Genomic DNA, 25,312 nt, shown 5'->3' with positions numbered 1-25,312 from the left:
CTAATTCTCTATTGTAGTATTGTAGATTGTTAATTGAAGCAGTGCATGGGGCTGGTGAACAGGTGCTGGACTGGACCTCCAGTCCAGGTCTGGGGACCTCCAGTAGAGGGAAGACACGACCTGATACCTGGCAAGTGGGTGTGGTTGAGGAAGATATACCCTGCCAGATGTTGCAACCCCGCTGGGGAGGGACCATATCAAGTGCAAGTGACTACCTACTCTGCCATCTGAGTGACAGGATGAGATCGCTGGATCTACGCGTCGCACTGCCACCGAGCCACTGCACCAGAGACTGAGTGAACATTATTATGTGTTACTGTTTCTGTGTTTGTTGAGCTTCCTGAGGGAGGCCGACAGTGTGCCTGTTAAGTGTAAGGAGTTTTACTTTGATAAATGGGGATATGGAATCAATACTTTATCAATCAGCCCCAAATAACAATCAGAGCTTATGTTGGGTTAGTATTGCTATAAAAGATGCTCATGGGAGTAATCCCCTTTAATAGAGGTGATTATTTAGGTTTATTGGCGTGAGTAAATAGTTCTGCTTTTAGTCTGAGTGTAACTCAAATGTATTCGAATGGAAAGAACCGTATGTTTCCTGCTATAATCACAGTTCTAGACCATCCTCTATTAAGGTGATAGACAGCTCTTTAGGTGAGTGAAGACTAAGCAGTACTTGTTTTCCAGACAATTCTGAGCACATTAATGACTTAGCACAGCTCATTTATGATGAAGGACAAAAATATCATAATTATAACCCAGAGGAACGGGGCATTGGTGCGTGGCTACAGTCTGTGCTGGGAACATGGGGAGGGTCTCTGGTTCAATACATATTTGTGGGTCTGGTATTATTCGTTATGATCATATTGTTAATATCCTGCTTGAAAAACGTGTGTACTAAAGCTGCTGCTTCTGTGCTAATTGTACGCCATGAAGGGAACACAGAGGTCAAGAATGATTTCCTGGGAAAGGTTTCTACATCTCTTATCTAGAGGTAGAACATAATTGGTAGAACAATAATGTTCTAAGGGAGGACTGAAGAATGAAGAGATAAGAGAGATGCCCAGGAAGTGGGATAATAATATCATTTTCATGTTTTTGTATGTTTTTTGCAAACTATGCAGTTTAGTGCCTTGACGTAGGTTTTGTGCTCAAATATATATAAAGATGCTGCCTGGCCTTGGTCAGTAAGATAAGGGCATGTATTTGGTAAGCTGGCTATATGCCCAGAACATGAAAAGAACTAACTGGTAACTAGTCTGCAACTTAGATATAATTAATTGGCAGGTGTTGCTGTTTTATCATTTGTTTAGAATATGTCATAGTAACTCTTTGTGTTTTAAGGTATAAAGCACCATCTTCAGCTACTTATTTTTTAAGTCTGGTGGTCGCAAGCCAGACTTCCATATGCATATGAATAAAGAGACTTCTGCTTCACAGACACCTGAACTTTGTCATTTGTTTGACACTACAATATTGTTTATGACCTTCAGATGCGTTATGCTCCTCTTCTTTTTATGCTCAGTTACTAAAAATTCCCTTTAGTTGTAAAATTCCATATAATTATTCAATACTAAGCGGATTAAAACGTGCACAGTAAAGACATTAAATGATTAAATCTTTCCACGACTGACCAACGCACCAAGAGTGCCCCTGTCGGTCATTTTGGCCAGCCAATCACGTACCACGGTATGATGCGTTATGATGCGTTATGACGTAGGGAAATGCCTGCAGTATGTGTTTGTACCGTGCACTTTGAATGGCTGCGTCTGTACTTCTAATATATTGTCCCTTGGAGTGTTCAGTGCCAAATGAAATTAATTGTAAGTAAAATTACCGCTAGATCAGATACAGAGATTAAATTAATTACGTATTATAATTTAAGATTTTCTGTTCAGTTTGAAATGACTCATATATATTTTATAATTAGTATCTTAAATAACCTGTCCTCTAATAATAAAATATAGTTATGATGATATTTACATTGATGTTTTTATTAATTTTAGATATCACAGTATATTCAATATTCACTTTTCAATCACATTCATTTAAGACCACAGCCATACTCAGGAGAGTATCAGATATCAGCAAGATGGCCCAATTGCCCCAGTCAGACTGACAAAGCAATTTGGAAGCTTTATCTAACCAATCATTGTAAAAAATGTGCTGTGAACTGCAGAAGACACAAATAAAAATATGTTTTTTCTCCTGATTAGGACACTGGGGAAATTATATTCATTAAAAATCATAACTGTAACAAATTATGTGATGTTTCAGTCTCTTGTGTAAGAATCATGACATTTCTGAAACATGAAGCTTCTTATTTTTTTAAGTATTCATGTTACAGGGATGATCAGGTCAGCCCAGTCCATCATTGGAATACAGCTCCCCTCTATTGTGGACATTTTTACAACTCGCTGTCTCAGGAATGCTGGAAGTATTGCTATAACGCCAATCATCCTGGTTTATCACTTTTCTACCCCCTTCCCTCTGGTAAGCGTTATAGGAACATAAAGACACAAACGTCCAGATTCAGATAGTTTCTTCCACAAGCTGATGGATTACTTGAACTCTACCCCTATCACTGGCTCACAGTGATGTATTTTTTGTATGTTATTTAACTTAATAGTTAAACATTATAGTTTCTGCTGCTGTTCTGTGTTTGTTTTTGGAGATTACTTTAATGTCTTTGTAACTTTGGAGCATACATGCAAATGACAATAAACTGAACTGAACAATAAGTTTCTGAATGTCATTAACACAACCTTTATTTCAAAGAAAATATCTCACAATAAGTACACATCCCAACAAATTATCAAACTAACATGAAATAAAAACTTTCTCAATCAGGTGATTGTCCATTATCAATCAGTGCAAGTTGATGATGGGGCCGGCTTTGCACAATGAAAGAGTCTCTCCAAGCCCTAACACTTGCTTTTGTCCATGCCATTTCCCTGTCCCTGCCCTGAAACTGCGGTTGTCAAGTCCTCCGCAGGAGCTCAGGGAACATGAATTTCCATTAAGTCCTTGTACAGGACCAAAGTCCCTTCAGCGCTCCCTCACCAATGAGAAACCCCATTTGGTGATGTCACGTTTCATCCTTCCTCAGAGGTTCGCAAGGACACTCTCCTCCAGCTCCCTATCTCCCCACTCTGTGTTGTGCTGGATGAGAGTGTTCCTTGCATTTCACCATCCTTGTTTTTTTAAGAACAAAACAACTACTGTGTCCCATTGTCTTGTCCTGTCAGCGCCAACCCCAACAGGATGCACTGGTGACTGAGCACCACTCCCGCTCTCAAAAGTTGCAAAGTATTGTATATTCTGCCCCACACTTCTCTGACGAAGGACCTCTCTGGTTGTGAGCCTCTGATGCACTGCCATCAAGTTGAGGTCCTTCAGCTTGTTGTTTAATTCTTTTAGCTGTGTCCTTTTCCAGACTTGCATGGGAACCAGCAGCCTTTCGTCGGGGCCCAGTTGCCCCCTCACTTCCTTGTACAGGGCTCTGTGGTTGGTATTGAGCTCTGGCTGTCTCGTGGCCTCACCTCCTGCTCCACTTGACAGCTTGGATGTAGGTCTCTGGTCACTTTTCTTCTTTGAGCCCAGTGTTTGTCCACTGGACCAGGTGCCTCATTGGGATGGAGAGCCACAGCCTGACAAAGTACTGGTACTTGTGGCTGATGGGTTCCTGCAGCTCCCGACAGAGATTGCAGAAGAAAATGCAGTCGAATTTCAGGGGGAAATGTGGCACGTCACTCCCATCTTCCTCGACTGGCTGACACTGGCTTGTGATGTACTCGTACCTTCTGCCCCAGACGAACTTGAAGACCATTCCTTGCAGCACTCATCTGAGTCTGGCTGGCAGTGGGTACACCACAGCCAGGTAAACCAAAGCCTGCAGGATGTCTGCTTTCAACACCATCACTTTCACCTACATTTTCCAGAGATCAGCTTCCAACTCAGTTCAGTTGATGAGTTGTTCTGGCTTTGAAATGAAACCCCCAATATCTTGAGGGGCTTCTTGCAGAGCTCCAGACCTTCCAGCACTCTCATCCTGTCTTTAAAGGGGCTGAAATTTGCTCTTTCGGCGGTTGAGCTTCGATCTCAGAAATTCAGATGTTTGAGTAGGGTTGCATGTAAAGGCTGCAAAGCAAAAAGTGAAGGTTAATTCTATGCTAAAAAGGAAAAGAAAAGATACACAATGTTGTGTCTCTTTTTTCAGCTTTTAAGGAATTAACCTTCACTTGATGTATGTTAAAAACGAAGTAAACAGGTCACAAGGTAAACTCCTCTATAATTCTTAAGTTTACAGAAAAATTACAGTATATCAGCTTCAACATTCTCTGTGCCATTCTTATGTCTTATTTCTAGGTATTAAATCTGTAACATGAGGGAACAGGGCATCAGTCATTGATTATGGTTATACATACGATTTCTGGTGGAGTTTCAGCATTCTCGTTTCTGTAATTGGTACAGAACCATGACGTTTTGGTACAAGTAATCAAGGGAAAAACTATTGCTTGTTTGAACTAAACTGTGCTCCAGCAAATACTTTACCTCCTTCTGTAACACCTCTAGTTTAGCAGGATTTATGCAATAAGCACATTGTTTAATTGGGGTGATATTACCCACATCTATTTTGCTGTACAGCACTTGTTTGAGTCACAGTGTCTGATAATAAAACTGAGTGCCATCCAATAAGTTTAACTGCATCTTCTTTTTCTGTTTCAGCTAAATGAGATGAACAGAAAGTCAAATCAGTCAGGATCTAAGAGCTTAATAAGTGGAGTTGAATAAACATTTTGCATAACAGGACAACAGAGTGAGTAAGTGGCTCACTTAAAGGTGTAACATGTCTGTCTTCTTGGTCATGGTATGATTTCAACAAATTTATAAGTTGTTAAAGTAGTGTAGGGGATTTTGTAATTTTACTGAGACAATTATTAATTGTAGCAGTAATCACGCGGTAGTTCGTTATGGCTTTTAGAAAATTAATCGTCAGAACAACTAACAACGCACACACACGGGTTCAATACACAAGATACATTTATTAAACATAAATTTGCACCAAACATATATCAGTCTGCCTGGATACAGGGGGCAGACCTTACTGTGAGGGTTATCAATATACAAGGTATATAATCTCAAAGAGATGCAAACACAAAGAGATATATTTTAATATATCGTTCGGCTATACCAAATCGCTAATCAGTGTTATTACCCACTGTTACACTAGACTTGGAAGTAAATACATTACTCATGAATTAAATTGGTAACAACTTGTGTTAAGGTACCAATTAAATTCTCGAGACGCAATGTAGAACATGGGGTTTACTTATCCACTGTAGGGATTTGGATTTCCCGGCACTAACACCAAACCAGCTGACAGGCTCTGTTGCAACCTCTGTTCCAGCAGTTGTCCAATAGGCGTTGTACAGCCAACCAGTCGAGGTGCAGCTCGGAGTAGGACAGGCGGGGGAATCTAACTGCGGCACGCAGGACAGTCGTTGCTCCCAGGGGTCTACCAGCAGTCCGGCTGACTAGTAGAAAGTCTCTATTCACAGAGTGTGACCGTGGGTCCTCGCAAGTCACTCTTTTGCATGGGCAGAAACTGGTTCGTTCCCGGTCCAGCGCTGCTTCTGAATAAGCTATTCAGGTTGTCGACGAGGGTCCAACTGTAGGCTGCAGTTGATCAAGCGGAGCATTCATGTTGGTCGTTGCAGAATTCTTGAGTACGTACGGGATCCTCGGCCTTGTGCTTAGAACAAAGTCCAAGTCCCAGTGCAGACAACACCAGTTGTCACGTGATGGTCTCTGAGGGTGCGCGAAAATGGCCAAGGAGAGCCCCGTCCTGAGCTTGCACTACCTTTTTGACCAAGACACAGATGTGTGCTGATTGGTTGAGAGTTTGGCGGGCATGGGAGACCCATGTGGTGTTATCACGCCCTGCCAGTCCCTGATTGGTTGATCAAGGTGAGAGATGAGTCACTTACTCCAGACACTTAGGAATGCAGTCCAGATGTCCATCTGGCACTCCCTAGACAGATAGGCGCCAATGGATGACCATTGATCATGATAGCCAGGCTTAGCTAAGTGCATCCCCATTTGGGAGCTGTCCCTTATCAAAAGAAAACACCTTAAATCAGCCTGCACCACAGAGATGAAGAGAGAGATGGGGCCTCATTTAGGAAAGCACACCAACACTTAATTCTGTCTTATTAACAAGCATTGCCGCTACATATCCCCCCTTTTTGAAGGTCAAGAGGTCCTGAGGCGTTGTTGCCTTCAAAACAAAAACAGAGTTAAGTGACGTCTGTTGTAACACAGTCGATATTACCAACTAATATTCACATTACCTCTCGAAAATTCGTGCTGGAAATGTTGTAAAGAACCTTGCGTATACCTGCTCTCGGTTATAAGGTACATAGAAATGAGGTATCGGCATCATCATTAGCCCTAGACCTTATACCTCAGGAAGTTCGCTGTCAGTATCGGATAGCTCTGCAGCAGGCAGACGTTTGGGAGTGGTTGCCTGATTTCGGTGATACACCATTGCTCCCTTTGTCTCGTTCAAACTACCCCGCAAGGCTTTGATACAAGAGAACAGCATCCAACACATTCCACCAGCCATGATCCAACTACCCAGCAGCAGTGTCAATATGACTACGTTTACTGTTCCCAACTCCCCAGAGGATCCACAACGACTGTGTCTGGGACCTACCAGCATAGTTTGTAAGTCTGTGTCGTTGAGAACAAACTCGACTACCTGTACCCCCTCAAGGCTTACTGTCTCTTGGATTCTGTCATCCAAGTAAACTCTGTGTTCTCTGAAAGCATCCACAATCTCGAGTTCTGTTTCATCTCAAAAGGTGGGACCCCCGTAGTGCAATGGGGTGTAGCTCGGATGGCCATCGAAACCAGTGGCAGTTTAATGTCCCAGTCCCTACCGCTGGTGGAGACAAACTTTTTAAGCATATTAACCACCGTTCGGTTTGCCCTTTCTGCCTGGCCCGAGGATTGAGGGTGGTAGGAGATATACAACTGGGCCTTGACCCTGAGCATATTCCACAGGGTTGCCATTACCGTAGCTGTGAAATGGGTTCCCCGATCCGAGTCCACGGTCAGGGGACCCACTTTGGGATGCCTTGTGTGACTGGTACACAAACCAACAACCCCTTTATAATTTTCAGGTTGTCTTTCACCTCTGCCAGCTCCTTCAGCTCTGGAGACTGGTTCAGCACCTGCTCTGAAGGAGCTTGACGCACTGGGTCAGCGATATGCCAATACATTTGCCCAATCATTGGGTCCTGTTTCTGCATTTCCGCAAGATCAGTGTTAAAAACCTGTGACCCAAGCACTACAGATTGAGGGTCAGCTGGGGCCTCATTTAGGAAAGCACAGCAACGCTTAATTCTGTCTTATTAACAAGCATTGCCGCTACAGTAGGTAGCTGCGTCAGCATGTGTAGGCTACAGAGGAACAAGTAAAGACATATCCCATGCTGAAAAGAGAAGAAAAGAAACACAATGTTTCAGGTGTGGAGCCTTCTTCAGAAGCCTTCACTTGTTCACTAATTACCAGCAATTGTAAAGTACAAAAAAATTATCTCCTTTGTTTAACTTAAAGAATTCCGTGAAGAATTCCTTAATCATGAAACCATTACTTATAATACTGTATTCAGATACACACACTCGTACTGGCGACAATTTTCTCAGAAACAATTTAACTTACCATCATGTCTTTGGACTGTGCAATACTGTGCATTATATCATACTGTGCATTAGTCAACTGCAGTATGATATAATCTGCGTAAAAATATACAGTATACACAGTCAATACAGTATTATAGTGTATGGTTTTAAAGCCACTACAGTACAGTATGTGTGAAATATATTTTTAGTAAAATCTAAAGTAAAATTTCCTAATTACTTATTGTTGAATTTAGCATTAAGAAAAAAATATAAATTAATTAATTCAGATGTAAACCTGAAAAAAGCACATTACATGTATAACATTGTGTTTATTCGTTGCTGAAATTTGCATTAATATAGATTAAAATATAGATGTAAACCTGAAAGAAGCACATTGCATTCACAACAAGCTACAGTACAACAACAAACTATATTTTTTATATATCCAACTGAGTAATTTAGGTTTTTGTAATATAGCTCTACTTTATTTTTTAATTAATTTAATATTTAAATTACTCAGTTATATACTGTTATATACAGTATAAAATTAATATAAACTGAAAAGGTATACATTACATTCTAACTGGAAAAATATTGTCTCAAGGGAATCAGCAATGAGCGGGATTCGAAACCAGGTGTTTTCTGGTGACAGCCCAAATGCTTCCACATGCCATGTTAAGCATTCACTGCTCTGCCTGGTGGTTTTACAATGTAGTGCAGCCCCTCAACAGAATATTTTTTTTTAAAATGGGTAGTTCCTTGAGGTGTGTGCGGCGCAATGTGCTGCATTATCTGGCATGCATTCTGAATGGCTGGATCTGTACAAGTAAAATCTAATTTAAAATGTGTAAAACTTTGGGCACTACATTTTGGAAAAAGATATTGCTGCTTCAAATTCATGGTGGCATGATGGCGCACTCCAGCTCCTCTGTGACCCGGAATTGGAAGAAGCAGTTACAAAATTACTGGGTGGATACTGCTGCTTTGAAACGATTCCATAGAAGAACAGCCAAATTCATTCAAAGGATTAAAGGAATATCATAGAGTGACAGGCTAAAATGACATTTTTAGTCTTTAACAGAGAACATGATAACATTATTCTGACAGGTATTGGCTAAAAACCAATTTTGTATGATAACTAGTAATAATCTTCCTCTGTCATTTGTCCCTCAATTCCAAATAGCCAGGCCAATAGAACTATATGCAGATTGCATGATGACTCAGAGGGCTGGTATTGTTTAATGATTGTCAAGTATCATGTTGTGCTGAGTTTCATCTTCCACTGTTCCTTGCTTAAATTCTGTCCTTCACTTACAGGTCCAACCCCAGAGTTGTCAAACCCAAGAGTTGTTTGATTGTGATAATTGATGAACACTTAGGAAAACCATGTGAAGATTGTTGTCATTGTCCTAATCAAATGTTCAGGTCTAGAGCCACACCCTGACAGTATGGGAAAAGACAAGCACTTCTGACAACTGCTATGACTGGACTAATTCAATAAGAATGGAGGGAGTCCTTAATTATAAGAAGCATCTATAAAGAGTGAAGAGAGAGATTTTCTTGCAGAATGTTTGCAGACCATGAAGTGAACATTATATTTATTTCCTGGGACAAGCTACTTTGGCTTAACGAATTCCAGTTGAATAGTGAGAGGATCCAAGAAAGCAGTATCTTTTTGCTGTTGGGTGCTGGCTATACTGAATCACTGACATTAGACAGTATTGTACAGTAATTCCTTTTATTGCTCTGCAAAGTGGTCTGGGTTACATTTTATTCTTATTTTCATATTTCTGCTATGTGATGTGTTTTTTGGGTGTATTTTAATCCACCAGTTTGTGTTGTAGCTCCTGTAAACTGTGAACAATCTTTAGCCATCTTATAATACTTGTTATTTGTTGAGTGATACTAACCTGTTAAGAATAAACTTCACGGGTTTGAATGATGTCCCTTTCTTGTCATTGACACAACAATTGCTCACCCAATAAAATGAACCTTGTACTTTGGGAACCCACAGACTACAAAATTGAGAGGTCACTGTCCTTTATAATACTAAGGGGTGTAGTTGGTTGCTAAATTATTGACAAACTGAACCCTATCTAATTACTCAGAAACAGGAGTGAAATATAAACTGGAGGATGGAAGTGGAATCTACATCAACGTGTTAAAAACTGAAAACAAAAATCAAGTGACTTTTTACTTCTGGGTGATAGGAAAAGGCTATGCAGCCATTTAAGGGAAGCTATAGAAAAATGCAATCTAGATTCATACACGTATGAATGATCTTTGGAATTTCATTGCTTTGTTACTGCATTGTAATTTAAAGAAAGTCTTCTATCTTATTTTTTTCAAAGAAGAAAAAATACAGAGTCTATGAAAAGGTGTTTGGACATAGTCCTTAGTGAGAAAAAGAACACTCTAAAAAGCATTTTTCTTGGGAATTGGATTCTACAAATTGTGCAATATTTAACTCTCAGAAGTTTTAATAGAATGTTTGAACTACCTTTTGAACATTAACTATGTACAGAAAGTATTGTGTGTGGGGGCGTTCTTAAACAGGATACTACATCTTCAATGTCTTTAGATTTTAGTTTATTGCTTAAAAGCTCATAGACCCATTGAAAATATTTAACACAGTTGATACTCATAGATTCCAGAAGTGTTAGTCTCCAGTTTGCCAGAGGCTTCTACCATCTCCCCAGTGGAAAACTGTTAGTTTGATTTAACTGTAACTGATTTAACTGAAAAGTTTGATTTAACTGAGCCCTAGTCTTTAATGGTAAAGTATCCATGATTTATGTACAGTACAGCTAACTTGTACACATGATGTCTCTGGTGTATAATTAAAGATAAAACTTAACCCCTGTAACCTTACTTGAATGTTAAGTGTGTGGCCTTGATGTATTTTATTTTTTAATGTGTTAACACAATTAATTTTCAGATCAGGTTGTTATAGAATTGATCCTTCTTTGTCCAAAACAGAGGTCATCTCCAAAAATTAAGAAGAATAGATTAAGCGTGCCAATGTCTTTGTGTAGCTTTCTGACTCTATAGTCTAAAATTACTGTGAATAATGGCAGTAAAACTTGGCATTTTGACAGTTTCTCATAGTATTTAGACACCGTCCGGTTTTTCAGGGTTCATTGGCAAACTACAGAGTGTCTAGTACTCTGATTCTATGCCTTTGCACTGGAGCAAGGGTTCAGTGTATATCACACTATGGTGTGATATAATAATAATCTTTGTACCTTAATGTCTCGCTGTGTTTCACAGACTTCAAGTCTCCAGTTTCAGTGTAGATGAAGTGTACAGCATATGTGCCAGGAACACAGAGATGCAATAATTTTAACCCTTGTTTTTGTATTCCTAAAGATAATGTCTGTTAGTGAATACAGTGTACAGGTATGTATAGATTTTTATACTGTGTAAGTTAAATAAAATTGTGCCTTAATCATATATAGTGTAGTATTAAGCGCTCGCTTCCATTTTTGAAGTATCTGAATTAACGCTAATGCGAAGAAATTTCAAAATATCTACGAGTTTCACCTATTTAAAATAATCGATCTTTTTTTTTCTCAGAGTCGATCTAGTCGCATCCGATCACGACACATTGTGACCATTAACGTTTTGAAACTATGTACTGTACACCAAACCCGTAGCAATTATACAAATTTAAGTAAAATTGGTTCATTGCGAATTGCTATTTAAAAGCACTGGTGGCATGGATACAGGAACAGGAATCCTAAGAGTTGGCTTCTGCTTATTATTTATTCCAAATGTTATTATATATTAAAATAATACTGCGGTGTATTTTAATACAATCTTTTTAATGTATCTTAATGTAAAATAACCTAAATAAAACTAGCGCTACATCGTTTTTTTTTAAATAACCCAGCCGTCTCCATTGGACCGTCTGCTGTAACATGATTTGCTGTGAAGCAGGTTTTCCTGTGGCAGTCTGAAAACGATCACTTTAGCTGTGCTTGTTTCAGAGGAGGCAGGACTGTAGGTGTGTCTGAGGAGGACATGCAGAGTATATTAAAATGTGTTTGGCAGCAGGATGGCGTGAAAGAGCTGCACTAAGGGAAAGGCGATAGAGAGAGCACACGCTTCGGCAGGCAAAAGGAAAGGCAATATATTGCTCTTTCTACACCAAATCTGAAAATGGATTTTGCTCAAAACACCTATGCAGGAATAGTTGCTTTGCTGTCTTTAAGTCTGACTGTGGCATTAAGTAACGGTGAGTACAAGATCTAATTTAAAGAAAGATAAAAATTGATTACGAACTTCATCCATGCAGTAGATGGAACAGAATTGACAAAAAAAACTCCTTGCATAATGGTATACAAATTTAGCGGAATAAGTTTTTAATTTATTGACTTTCTTGTGGAACTTATAGAATATACTTTGCGCATACAGTATACTGTCACATATGGATCAACTTTTTGAGGTTTTGTGTCATTTACATATGCAAAAAAAATCCGATGTACTGTAGATGTACAGGTGAATTCTGTTAAAACACCCATAAATGGTGAACTGGCATGATTTTGGCAGCATAGTTTTTTTTTGTATATGGCGAGAAATGTAGTATGGTAAGCGTAATTTAGCCAGTGTCTCCAAGTGTTTGAGCCCTTGTTTTCCCCCCTTTTTAGTTCTGGACGTGTTAGTAAATGATTCCTTTACAAGTGGTTTGTTTTTCGGCTAGGAATTTTAAACATTACCCGTTACCCATAAAAAAGATTTGATCAGAATGCACGGCAGTTTTATTTCGAACTATCATGCCAAATGCCTTATACTGTATGTGAACCTACAGTAGACTAATTCCGGAGTTGTTTTGACAGGTACCGTTTTATTTGAACTAGCATGTATTCATATAACCCACTTAAAACACTTAAAAGGAATGGATGTTAATTAAGTACATTAAAGTTCTGTGCTACGTCTATGACCTATGGTTTTTCTAACAGAAGATGCAATTCAGCTGAGCTGCCCTAGAGCTTTTGCTGAGATGTGGTAGCTTCTAATTTCGATTGCCATTAACTATGAATTGTTTCAACAGTGGCGTTAGGATAAAGAGAATGTTTTTTTCCCTTTAACTCTTGCAGTTGTTGGAGATATTTGACTAAGTTAATTCTCATCTGATTTGGGATCGTTTGTGTAATGCATTACTTTATTAAAAAAATAACATTGACATGATTAGTTCAAATTTGTTGGATTGCTCAGAATGAGTTGGAATACACTCGAATGCTTACATTATTTTGACAATTCATAAAAAAATGGTCAGCTGTTCTTTAAGCCTGTTATATTGTTTACTTTTATCTTAAAATAAACGAACATTTTGTAAGGTAGTGTTGTTAAAAAATCTTGTGCTACATTATATATTCGCGTGCAATATATCTGTCCATAGTATGTTTCAATTCTTATTTGCACCTGTGACGTCAGCTATCCGATAAGAGATTGCTATTCCAATATAAGGGATTACTTCACCAATTATCATCGATAGTGCGATACCTTGAAGTTAATTAAACAGGAAACCTTTGTGAACTTTACAGAGTACGTTATGTTTGCTTAAACCTTCAGACAATATTTCTCTGTTTTTATTTAAATAAATACAAAAGATACATTTATTATGTACGATCTGAGCAGCAGCAGAACTGGTTTCCCGCATTAATAGAATATTTAGTTCGTAACGATGCTACTGTTACACAGAGAACAGAGATCTAGCTGTTAGTAGTTAATCCTGGTGTATGCGATTATACTTTTTGTAATATAATGTTATTGTAGAGTAAACAGAAAACTCTAAGAGATGGGATGCTGAATGTTAGCGATATAGAAGAGTTCGCATTAGATTTAGTCTCCTCGCTTTTTTAAAATAAGTCTTTTACAAAAGACATAAATAAGGAAGAGGGAATTTAGACTTGGGTCTCAATTGGTTGTGAAAAGTATATCTGTGTCACCTTATTTAGAAAAGTTTTTTATATGTTCTATATGATTACATATGTTCTGAGCAGTAACGACTGTTTCTATGCTTTTGATTCATATACAGGTTTCATTTAATGCATAAGCATGGCCATACCTAGTTTTTCCACTCGGCTCTGAAGATTCAAGGGTGGTGATACAACTTACTTCGTTCATCAACAATAACTTTGAATGTACAGTTGAATGCAATATTGATTTCTTAAGTGGGTTTTCATGATGAACGAGTTTAAAGCTTGTACATCTAAAGTTTCAAGTGAAATGCAATTCATTTTTAAGTTTTAACCACTGTTATAAATTAAATATTATCATTACTACTTCTGTAAATATTGATCATAAAATAATAACAACAACAGTGGTAATGAAGCAAAGTTATTACTCAAATTACAAGATTTTAGGAGTCTCTTACTTTTCTTACAAAAATATACATATACAAGTATATACATACTCTCACCTCAAAAACTTCTGGCATCCTTGATAATGATAAGTAAAAAAGGTATAAAATAAGCAACACAGGTAAAATGAATGACCTATGTTTTCTTTGAAGCTAAACAGCAGCAAAACACATTTCACTGGTGGATGGCAAGTGTCAGCTGGAAAAGTTTGGAGATCAACTCAATAATGGTGGAAGGCTTCCTCATTCACGCATCAGCCGTAGTCTGGGAGTCACACTTGATCCTCTTCTGTCTTTTGAGCCCAATGTGAAAATTTTGATTAAGATGTGTTTTCCTAGAAATATCTATACTCTATAATATTCTATGGGCTTCTTAACACTCTTCTTAGTAAACTGCAGTATGTCCAAAACATGCAGCTTGCCATTTAACTCGCACCAGACCTTGGCAACATATCACTCCTACACGTAAATCTCTGCATTAGTTGCCTATAAAGTCACATATTCAGAGACGTTGTTACTGACTTTCAAGGTTCTAAATAGTCTGGCTCCATCATACATCACATATTCACACTCCCTCCTGTAGGCTCCATTCAGTTGACACTGGTCCTTTGCTCACTCTACCCAGGACTAAATCTCGGACTTTTGGTCACGATGCCTTTTCTGCCACTCCTCCAGTGTTATGGATTCTGTGTTATTAATGTTATGCATTCTGTTCAAAGCTAAACTTTAAGCTCACCTTTTTACTAAGTTTAATTGCCCCACATTCTATCCTGTATGTTTGTGTTTTTTTCTTTTTAAGAAAAAAAAATCTTTTACTTTTTATTTTTTTCTTTGTTTTTCCTTTACCACTTTGGATGGTGTCCTGGGTTTGGAAAGACACGTTATAAATAAAATGTAATATCTTAAAATGCTTAAAATATAGAAAAACTACAGTATATATTTCAAAATAATATGTCAGAATTATTGGCACCCTTTAAGATTCTTTTAAATAAAATCAAACAAAATTAAATCTACATTAACATTCAATTATTTTGCTTATCTCAGTCTTAAGGAACTATGTTGTAGCCTTCCTTAGGTTCCTGATTCTCTGAGGTATAAAACTGAGTTAATGCGCATGTAAAATTCTTTTATCATCCGTCACAATGGGGAAAGGCAACTTACAAATGAAAAAAATAGAGGAGTTTATTGCCATATGTACATGTACAATGGCATTCTTACTCACTCTGTTCTTTCAGGACATGCACGGTACAGCAAACAATACAGTACAACACACAATGTAGACAGTACTAAAGAGTAATGGTTACTGACTTTCATAAATCAGGCGATGGATACAAAAACATATTTAAAAATTTACCACTAAATTTACCACTTACTTATATAAGGACAATAATTTAAAAGGTTGAAACCACTGGAACATTTGGTGAAGGACACAATGTATGGGGAGGAGGATGTTACGGAAGACAAATAAATATCCAAAGGTCATAGTTGGAACATTACAGAACTTGGTTGCATCCTGGGGTCAATAAGTCTCAACAAATCTACAATTAGATGCCTCCCATGCCATAAGGCTACTTGGAAGGGCTGCCTGGAAAATAAAAAAAACAATTATTCATAGCAACCAACAAATTTAAGTGACTGGAGTTTGCTAAACAGCATTGTCTCTGGGATTGGAAGCAGTTGCTATGGTTAGATGAGATGAAAAGAGAGTTCTTTGGCCACACACACCAGAGGTATGTTTGGTATCTAAAAAAGAATACACATGCAGAGAAGTACATCATACCTATTATAAATTGTGGTGGTTGATGATTTTATAGGGCTGTATTTCTTCCACTGGTCTTGGTGCCCTTGTTAAGCTCATTGGCATCATGAACTCTACCAAGTACCAGGACATTTAGCCAAAAACCTGGTTGCCTCTGCCAGGAGGCTTAAACGTTGCTGCTATGGAATGCCCAGCAAAACAATGACCCCAAGCACACATCAAAATCCACAAAGAAATGGCTAATAGACCAAAAAAATCATCAGTTTTCAAAGCCCTTCTTAATGGTAATGGAATGGTAAAAGATCCCTCCCAATGTGTTCTCATATCTCATAAAACATAGAAAAAGGCTCTTTCACATTATCCTTGCAAGGTGAAAGTACACAAAATACTGAAAATAGGGGTGCCCACAATTGTTGCACTTGATTTTTTTTTGGAAATTTATAATTTGAGAATTGTGTAATTTTGGTAATTCCATTAATTATTAATAAAGTAAAATACATTCCACATAAATTGAAAAATTATACTTAAGATATTTCCCTATTTTGTTTATTTTATACAGGCTTTTTTTACTTTATTAAGGATGCAAGTAATTTCTGAGTTTACTATATTCCATACATGAAGGGATTTTTTTTTTCATTAATATACTGGCTTCCTTTTATGCTGCAATGTAGTGGACAATTAAGGTCAGTTTTTTGTTGCTGTTCTGAAATTTAATCAAACCAAACTGAAACACACAAAAAACATCAGTGAATGCAGTAAAACAGTGAGTGCCATAGAGAATTATTAAACATCAACAAGGTTTTAAAAGTAGCTGTCTAGTATATTTATATTTCCTAAAAATCTCACTGTTCTTAATAACAACTAGTAGAATCCCTTCAGATATGTTGCACATCTTCTCTTTTTTTGATAATTTCACACTAACCTGTTCCCTTCACGGTTTTTAAAAGGTTTGTACATACTTTCTGTTCTATTTGGAGCACTATAATGGCAGTATAACAGGCAACGCAAGTAGAAGGAGAAGAAGCCCTTTTCAAAATGTTTTTTTTTAAATATAGCAGGAAATATCCTTAATGTTTATCTTTTACACATCCTGTTTCATTATTACACATACAAATTGCATCTTATCATAGGATTTCAATTAGCTGTATTAATAATGCTAACATTCATGTAATATAGGTAGAGATCTTGAACTTCATGGATTTCCAAATATTTCTGTGAAGTCCCCCCCCTACAAACAGCCCATACAATGAAACCCACTGCATTTGTTAATGCTGTTTGTACTGGCTTATGTCGTTGAAAGTAACACATTTGTGCTGGTTTCATTTCCAAGATATAGCGTCTTATTTTTTGGGAGGTATGACATCTCTCATCCCCCTACAACCTTGCAGGAGAACTGATTTGGCCTCATTTGTTAGGGTTATGTTTGTGCCTGTTTATGCTGTTGAAAGTAGCTTTCCAGCTGCCTTCATCCCAAGATACAGCACTTTCTTTTTTTCAGGGTGTGACATCATTAAACCCTCCTACAATGGTGCAGGAAAAACAAACTGGTGTCATCCATTAGTGCTGTGTTTCATATGGTTTGTGCTGTTGAAGGTAGTTTTTCTGCTGCTTTCCTTCTGAAGATGTAACACTTTCTTTTTTGGGGTTTGATGTTACTCAGCTCCCCTACAAAGGCGCAGGAGAATAAAACCAATCTGGGTCATTAGCGAAGCATTTGTGCTGGTTTGTGCTACTGAAAGTAGCTTCTGAATTGCTTTCATTCATGACATATAGTGTGTTATTTTGGGAGGCAATCGTGTGACTATGTACAGTGAACTTGACTGCTAGTAACGGTCTGGGAAAGTCAGGCACTGAATTAATGGATGCGAGGATAACAAGGATTGAAATTTTGTTACTCTATTTGTTTCAGGATAGGGGGTGGAGCTTTTGCATTTAATAACAATATTTTCTGTGCGTTTGAGTGGACTGTAAAATTAAATATTAAATTTATCTCCAATATCATACTGTAATCGCAAAAGTTGCCCTTTTTGCCTTAAAAAGCAAGCATTACCGTACAATTGAATTTTATTTAAAATGGCTTTAGGAGCCATGTCATAATACTTTGTAGCAGTGTAAAAAAAATTTAAAGCTGAAGAAACAGTAGAAGAAAGTTTCTCAGTGTCCTTAAATAAACAGCCAATTTAAAAAGAAAAGTTTAAAAGAGCATTTAAACTTTCTACTCATCTTTCAAATGACATATTTAAAAGGCTTAGATTGAGCAACTTTCTCCATTAAAGAAGATTGTTGTACAAGAAAATACACAAACATGGAAAAGTACCAGGAAATTGGATTATATGTTTTGTTTTCATTATTATGTATTAAGTTGATCCGCTGTAAGTAGTTGATAACAAATCTGCAAAACACCACTGGAAAACCTACTGCATCACACATACAGACTTCAGTAATTTTTTAATATATTTTTAAATTTTAAACAACATTTGAAGGGAGTGTCTTCTACATTGTATTTGAGTTGGAACTTTGATACAATTATGCATTAAGCAACCCATCCATTTTTATCCAGTACAGTGCCACCGGGGAGCTTGCCTAATCTGGCAAGCAATAGCCACAAAGGGGGTTACACGTCACACAGACATAAACACAGATACGCACACATTCACACCAGGGCTAATTTTCCTAGAAGCCAATTAACCCACCTTTGGAAGAAACCAATTGTCACTGAACTGCCCTTGGGATCTGTTCCCGGAGTTCTATCAGTGTGAAGCTTGCATGTTCTTCTAGTGTTCTAATGGATTTCCTCCGGGTGCTTCGGTTTTTTCCCCACAGTGGATGGCATCACACCCCTGAAAACATAAGGTGCTATATCTTGGAAATGAAAGCAGCACAAATGGAGCACTAATGAATCCAGCCAAAGACATAAGTTTTAAAATTTCATTATTTTCAGACATAAAATAGCCTAAGTGTGCAGCAAATCATAATACATTAAAATAAGAAACATTTTAAATCAAACAAGTAAAATGCTATTAACGTAGAACAAATCGGCATTTAGCCACAGGCTGTCCAACTAACTTAGGGTTTACTGTTAAGCAATGACAGGATATTTTTCTTCACGAAGAGGTGCATTTCGGCTTTCTGGCAAGAGTCCATTCCTCTTCTCGCCCAAGATATTTGAAGCAGCGCTGAACAATCGTTCGCTATCCACACTTGTCCAGGGCGCAGAGAGATAGGCTTGAGCTGCGTCGGCAAGAGCAGGAAAGTGGTCCTTATTGCTTTTCCAGTAATCCAGTACCTGTGCTCTCTGTGGGATGGTTGCCTCTGAAAGGTATACATGCACTTGCAGTGCGATCGGGTTGTCGCTTTTCCGGTCCTCAGCCTTTTCCTCCAGTATTTCAGTGTACATTTCTGACAAGAAATCCACTCGTGGTGGTGTTTCTGCTTCGATGTTGCTGAACCACTTTTCAATGGCTTCCAGAAGTGTAGCTTTTGATGTTTTCACATCATGATCCGTGTCAGAACTTTTCCGAAACAGAGGTTTTAAAACTGTGATGGAGGGTATGACATCCATGGCAGAAGCAGTGGACATACTTATTTTTCTTGTAAACCCTTCAAACAGTGCAAGTGGTGACACCATATTTACGATCAGCCCCCACTGGTTGGCATTGAAAGTAGCCTGTCAATCGTAGTCAGTTCCATAAGTACCTAACACATGTTTTTATTCAAGTAGACTTTGTAACATGTAATAGGTACTATTCCACCTTGCTGGCACATCTTGTTGAATCCTTTTGACAGATTGGCCCAGCTGCTTTTGAATACTCTTAAGACGGTAATAAGCCAGAAGTGAGTGTTTGAAGTAGCCAACAATCCATCTTCCAATTGCCACAATATCACTCATACTGCATTGCGACATCACCCCCTCATTTACCACTAGCTGAAGTGAATGCTATACATGGCAAACATGGTAATGCATCATCTTACAGGGCTTTTGTTATGTTTAAGGCATTATCTGTCAGGATGACATGTACTTTGCTTTTCGGAATCGCCCACGTTTGAAGCATGTTGTTGAACTCTGTAGTCAGAACGGCAGCTGTGTGAGAGCCGGTGAATTCTCATGCATGCAGAACTGTGCTGGGTGGCTGACAGTTTGGGTCGATTCCCTGAGATGTTAAGCTTAACATGGACGTGGGACTGATGTCAGAACTCCATATATTGCTAGTAAAGCTCACTGAGGTAACATTGTTTTTCAGGAGTTGGTCTATGTGAGAGTAAACCAATTCTGATCTATAGCCGATCGATCCTTCCACCCCTAGTAAACATACTGAAAGCTCTTCTTAAATCTGACAGACATTTACCTTTAAAACAAGCAGCAAATAATCATAATTAATTTAACTTCCTTTATCATAAAAGCAAGTAACAATGGACCCTATATAATAAAACAAATACATTTTATTATGATTAACATGGAGAAATGTGAAATCAAAGAGTTTTGTTTTCCATTTTTAATTTGGTGGAAATTGTTGCTTTAGAGCAGTAGATGACTGTCACAACATTCTGAGATGAGATTTTCCTACAATATGAAAAATTGAATTTTTAAGGTCAATGAATACGTTAGTGATGAAGGTGAAAAAAATATTTTTTAAGAGTGATTATTCATTGTTATATTGATTTTTTACCCTGTACAATTCATGATACAGATATTGTGAAAATGGACATTCCCAATTGTTATATATCAGGAGTGTCTGAAGTTCTGTTCTTGTGTGCTGAGGTGCTTTTACTTTTTTTTCATAAGTTTTTAAGTATGCAATTCAGCAATTCATTAATTGGTCAGATCTAATACTTTTAACATATCTTTAGCAGGTGGCAGATATAAGACATCTAGTAGTTCAGGTGGGTAGCTGCGTCAGCATGCGTAGGCTGCAAAGGAACAAGTAATAGGTTTATTCCATGCTGAAAAAAAGAAGAAAGAGAACACAACGTTTCGGCCGTGGAGCCTTCTTCAGGTGTCAGACATCTATGCAATTAAACAAGGCATTGATATGATTGTTGACTTAATGATGAATTCTTAATAAATTGTTTTATACTGTACTTCTTTTTGTCTGGATTTTCCTGGCATTTTATTTTCTAGCATTGATCCTAAAACTGGTGAGGAAGGTCTCCCTGTTTGAGAGCACAAGTTGATATTGATTCTGTAGATAACTGTTAACTAACTTTTAAGGAAGAGCTCAGTGAGTTCCAAGTCCCAGTTAAAATTAGATGAGTCTGTACGATAGTGTTTTGTGTTCTTGGTGGTCTTACTCTACTATTGGCTTATTAGGATGTCGGAATATTGAATGAATGCTCTCTGATCTGCAAAATGCACATTAAGAAAACAGAACAAAATGTAAAATCATGGTTAGAAAATTACAAAGAAAGCAAAGTTCTGAAATGTGGTGAAAGGTTTTACATGGAATGGATGTTAATAAATCCACAATTTTGCAAACAAATTTTAATTTAAGAAATCAAAGCAAACTATGTCTATTGATAAACAATACATTAATTCAAAGTCTAGAAAATGTATTTCAAAAAGCTAGTTGCATATGTTCAAACTTGAAGTTCAATCGCAAAATGTTTATTTTCTTTCTTCTCTTACAGAGTAAATATAATGCTTAAGATAGCCATACATTACATGCAGTCTAAAATGTTACAGAAGCAAATCACCAACTTCTGTACCAACATATTTTACTTGTTGTTTGTATTGAAAAACTGATTTACAGAAATGAATAAAAATTTAAAATCAATTTAGTGTTCTGTATATCGTCAGTTATACCAAAAGTCTAAAATGATTCATGAGCTCATACTGTTCTAAAGGACTTAAATGAAGGAAAGACAAAATGTAGAATAAATCACCCTTATATTTCCCATTTAATGCCATTAATAATAATATGTCAGGAGAGTCTAGCTATGAATGGGAGATGGCCTGTCTCAAGAAGTCAAGGTTAAACAAAAGTACAACTTCAGTTTTCTGTTGAAAATATATCAGGAAATAATGTATAATGATATATAAATCCATAGAACAGAAATGACAGAGAATGATAGTATACCAAAAATGTGACTTGTTTTTCAAGGCTAAATTCCATGTTTTTGCAGAAAACTGCACAACCTTACCTTGGATGAATTTATTTTTAAAAAAGTATATATTTCTACTGACATTCTAAAGTGCTTGAGGAAAACATTTATTAAAAGGATTTATAAAATGTGTAAACCATATCCTTTTAAAAGCCTGTTGTATAATTTACACATTTTATTTATTACCACTGATTTGATTACCACTGAGAAAATAATGTATATAATTGTTCATAAAATAACTGTATGCTTCAGTAGTTGTCAATGGTAACAAGCCAGAGACCTAATTACGTGCTATTATAAGGAGGTATTGTTGAATGTTTCTGCAATCATCAACAGTTAAAGCAGGTCAGAGTTATATAGTACTCAGCTGACATTTTATTTAATTTGTAGCATGAAGACTTAACATGTCTTTTTTTTCTTAATAAATCCAAGTTTAATTAGAGAAAAATGCTACAAAGACTCCAAAAAAACAATACTGTATACAGTTTAGTGACCTATAAAAAGAGAAAATCTAACGTTTTGATCTGTATATGCAAACAAAATTACTGGACATGAGTTCTGTACCAAATAAGGAAAACAGAGTATAGTTGATTGTCCTGTGTGAAATCTTTGGAATACATTAAGAAGCAATTTGCTCATTCAGGGATCTCAGTGTGGTTTTATTTCTCCTCTAAGATACGATGGCTGCATGCTAATGTGTTGAAGGAGCTATCAAGTATCCATTTGCAGGAACTTGTGAGACCTCTTCAGGAATAGTTGACAAATAAAAAAATCCAAAAGGTGCTCCAAAACTGAACTCATATGCTTTGGGCCCTTTTTCAATTCGTATTCATGCTGTTTGTTCTTTTTTCAATATGATTGACTTTCTCTTTTGCTGCTTAAATTGTTTTTGAATTATTCTTCACTTACCTGATGTTTAGATGCCAAAGTGGGGTGGGGAAGAGTTGCCAACCCATGTAATATAGGAATATAGGAGATATCATGTCGGGTTTTGAGCTACTCTAAATGTATATTATTCCATTGCTACCATTTCATTCATCATTAGGTTTTCACTCAGTCAGTTCATTAAGCTCTTATGTGTGGAAAGATACTCAGATGTGTTGTTTATGCTCCTATATTGAGCACCAGGACTGAAAGATGACTTATTTATATCCTAAAGTGAACTGTAAATGCTGCAATCATGTACTATACCTCTGTGGAATGTGGAGTGACCTTGAACTCCCTTTTCAACCATATTTCTGCTTCTTGGCCATCTTAGAGGTTTTCTCAAACCAGGTGAATGGATTTCTTTCTGTTTCAAGTGAGTAATCACTTTTTGTGTAAAATCAATTGCTCATAAAGCAGTACTGAAATTATTTGCAGAGTATTACTGTTCAAATTTGTCCAGTAAATTCAAGCACTTTCATGATTGAGATTCCACACTTTTTAAACTACTCAACCTATTAATTTTCTCTTGCAATTTTTAGGTGTAATAACCATGTTTACATTAGCTACTATACAGTATACCATAGTGTCTATATTGTAACATGTAAAATAGTATGTAGTTCATGTACTATACAGTATATTACACAGGAAGCATTTCATTTAAGGACTAAATTTAAGTTATAGTGGATATAGAAAACATTCCAGTAATGTACATTAAATTACAGAATTTTGTTTTGAAATGTTATATACTTTATTTAAAAAATGTCTTTGTCCTGTATTAGACTTATTTTAAAGTTCATGGCATAATTTCTTTATTGGTATGCCATGTCACAGTGGTGTGTCTTCAGATTTTAACAGGAATAAAATAGAAATTTTGAAAAGTCACATAATAAGAAAAATAAAAATATATATATTGTTTACATATATTAGTTTTGTGACATAACTAGAGATTTTTGTGTCTCCTGTTCAACATATACAAGACAAAAGAAAATATTTAGGAATTATGTAAGGTGTAAGTTTAAAAATAAACAAATCTGTCGCAGATGAGCATGAATTCTGTGTTTTGATGTCATAAATTCCTGCTAGGATAATGTGACTTTGCACTTTCGGACCAACTCAGGTTAAACTTTGAAATAAGTTTTGTTTATAATATTTATATATAATTTATTTGATCTGTGTTTGTTTGTTTGGGAAGGGATGAGGTTTGCCTTTTTATATTTTTGTACAATAAGTGTGCTGTGGAATGGAAAAGTTTGAAAAACAGTGATCTAAAAAACAAGGATAAACATATCTGCCATTCTGCATATGATTTACAAAATAAGGAATATGTAGCACAAAACAATGTTAATTATTATTACATTTCACTTAGAAAAATACCGTTATATAATTACAAACAATAATAAGCATTACATACACCACATGGTCACATCTAGTTCTGTAATAGTGTGTAAATTATTTTTGTAACTTTTGATTACTTGTCAGCACATTTAAATAATGGTCAATGTACAGGTATAGACCCATGAAATTAAGTGGATTATGATAAAAGCAAGCTTCACTTTCATCAGCTGACATTGCTACATCTTTTTTAGTGTCTCACTGAAATGTATCCCCTCATAAAATTCAGTGTCACCCAAATTCTGGTGTATTTTGTAGTGACAAGTTTTCTTTAGATTTTGGTTCCTCTGATTCACCATCATCATCCTATTACAGTAGTTTATGAGGAGTCAGCTAGTTCACTTCCTTATTATTTGACAGTGTTTGTGTATCTTTGATTAACCTTGACAAAAACATTGACCTCATCCCCAGCAAATTCTGGATTTAATGTGTTCTCTGACGTCAAGGCACCTTCTTGAGAAAGTTGTATTGACAGAAACATTTGACAATGGTCTTAGTGATTACTTTGTTCATCACAGTCCACCATATTCATGGCAGGAAGTAGCTAACATGATATTTGACTGTTTCAACATTCAAAGTTTAGTTCAAGTTTTCAGTGTTCAAAATTAGATGACATTATCTATGTATTCCTATTGTGTCAGAATCCAGCAGTGTACTCTGCGAAAACGATAAAGAGATTCTGAATTGATTTGATTTTCTAATGTATATCTGTGACTCAGTTCTTCACCATTTTCCCTTCCTTTTCTTAACAAAATAGAATAGTTTAGTTGAGAAATTCTGTCTCTTCAACAATCAGAACAACTCAAAATTATTTTATTTTCCTACAGGACATAAATATTTTCCCTTCCTTTTCTTAACTAATTAAGTTGAGAAATTCTCTCTTAAACAAACAGAATAACTCAAAATTATCATTTCTACAGGACATAAATATTTTTTAATGAATTATCTAAAAACAATAAAGTTGCATTTATCTACATGTCACATGAGTGGGACAAAGGAAAACACATGACATGACTTGCATTTGTCAGGTTGAGTAATAAAGAAAATGGAGTGAAGAACAGTGGTGTGTAGTAGTGGTTAGGA

At 36.7% G+C, this 25,312-nt stretch overlaps 1 protein-coding gene across 1 annotated transcript in view; it reads left to right on the top strand.

Moving 5' to 3' along the window:
• Window positions 1-11,739: 11,739 nt before the first annotated feature.
• cntnap3 (contactin associated protein family member 3) overlaps window positions 11,740-25,312 on the top strand; it is a 438,191-nt gene continuing 424,618 nt past the window's right edge. The window contains exon 1 of the mRNA XM_088910414.1: window positions 11,740-11,925. Coding sequence (XP_088766540.1) covers window positions 11,850-11,925 — 76 coding nt within the window. The 5' untranslated portion in view covers window positions 11,740-11,849. The remainder of the gene's footprint in view (window positions 11,926-25,312) is intronic.

The sequence above is a fragment of the Atractosteus spatula genome, chromosome 3 (assembly GCF_055471065.1).
Source record: "Atractosteus spatula isolate fAtrSpa1 chromosome 3, fAtrSpa1.hap1, whole genome shotgun sequence".
NCBI classification, from domain to species: domain Eukaryota; kingdom Metazoa; phylum Chordata; class Actinopteri; order Semionotiformes; family Lepisosteidae; genus Atractosteus; species Atractosteus spatula.
The sequence above is the reverse complement of the archived record's forward strand: the minus strand, read 5'-3'. Positions and strand labels throughout refer to the sequence as shown.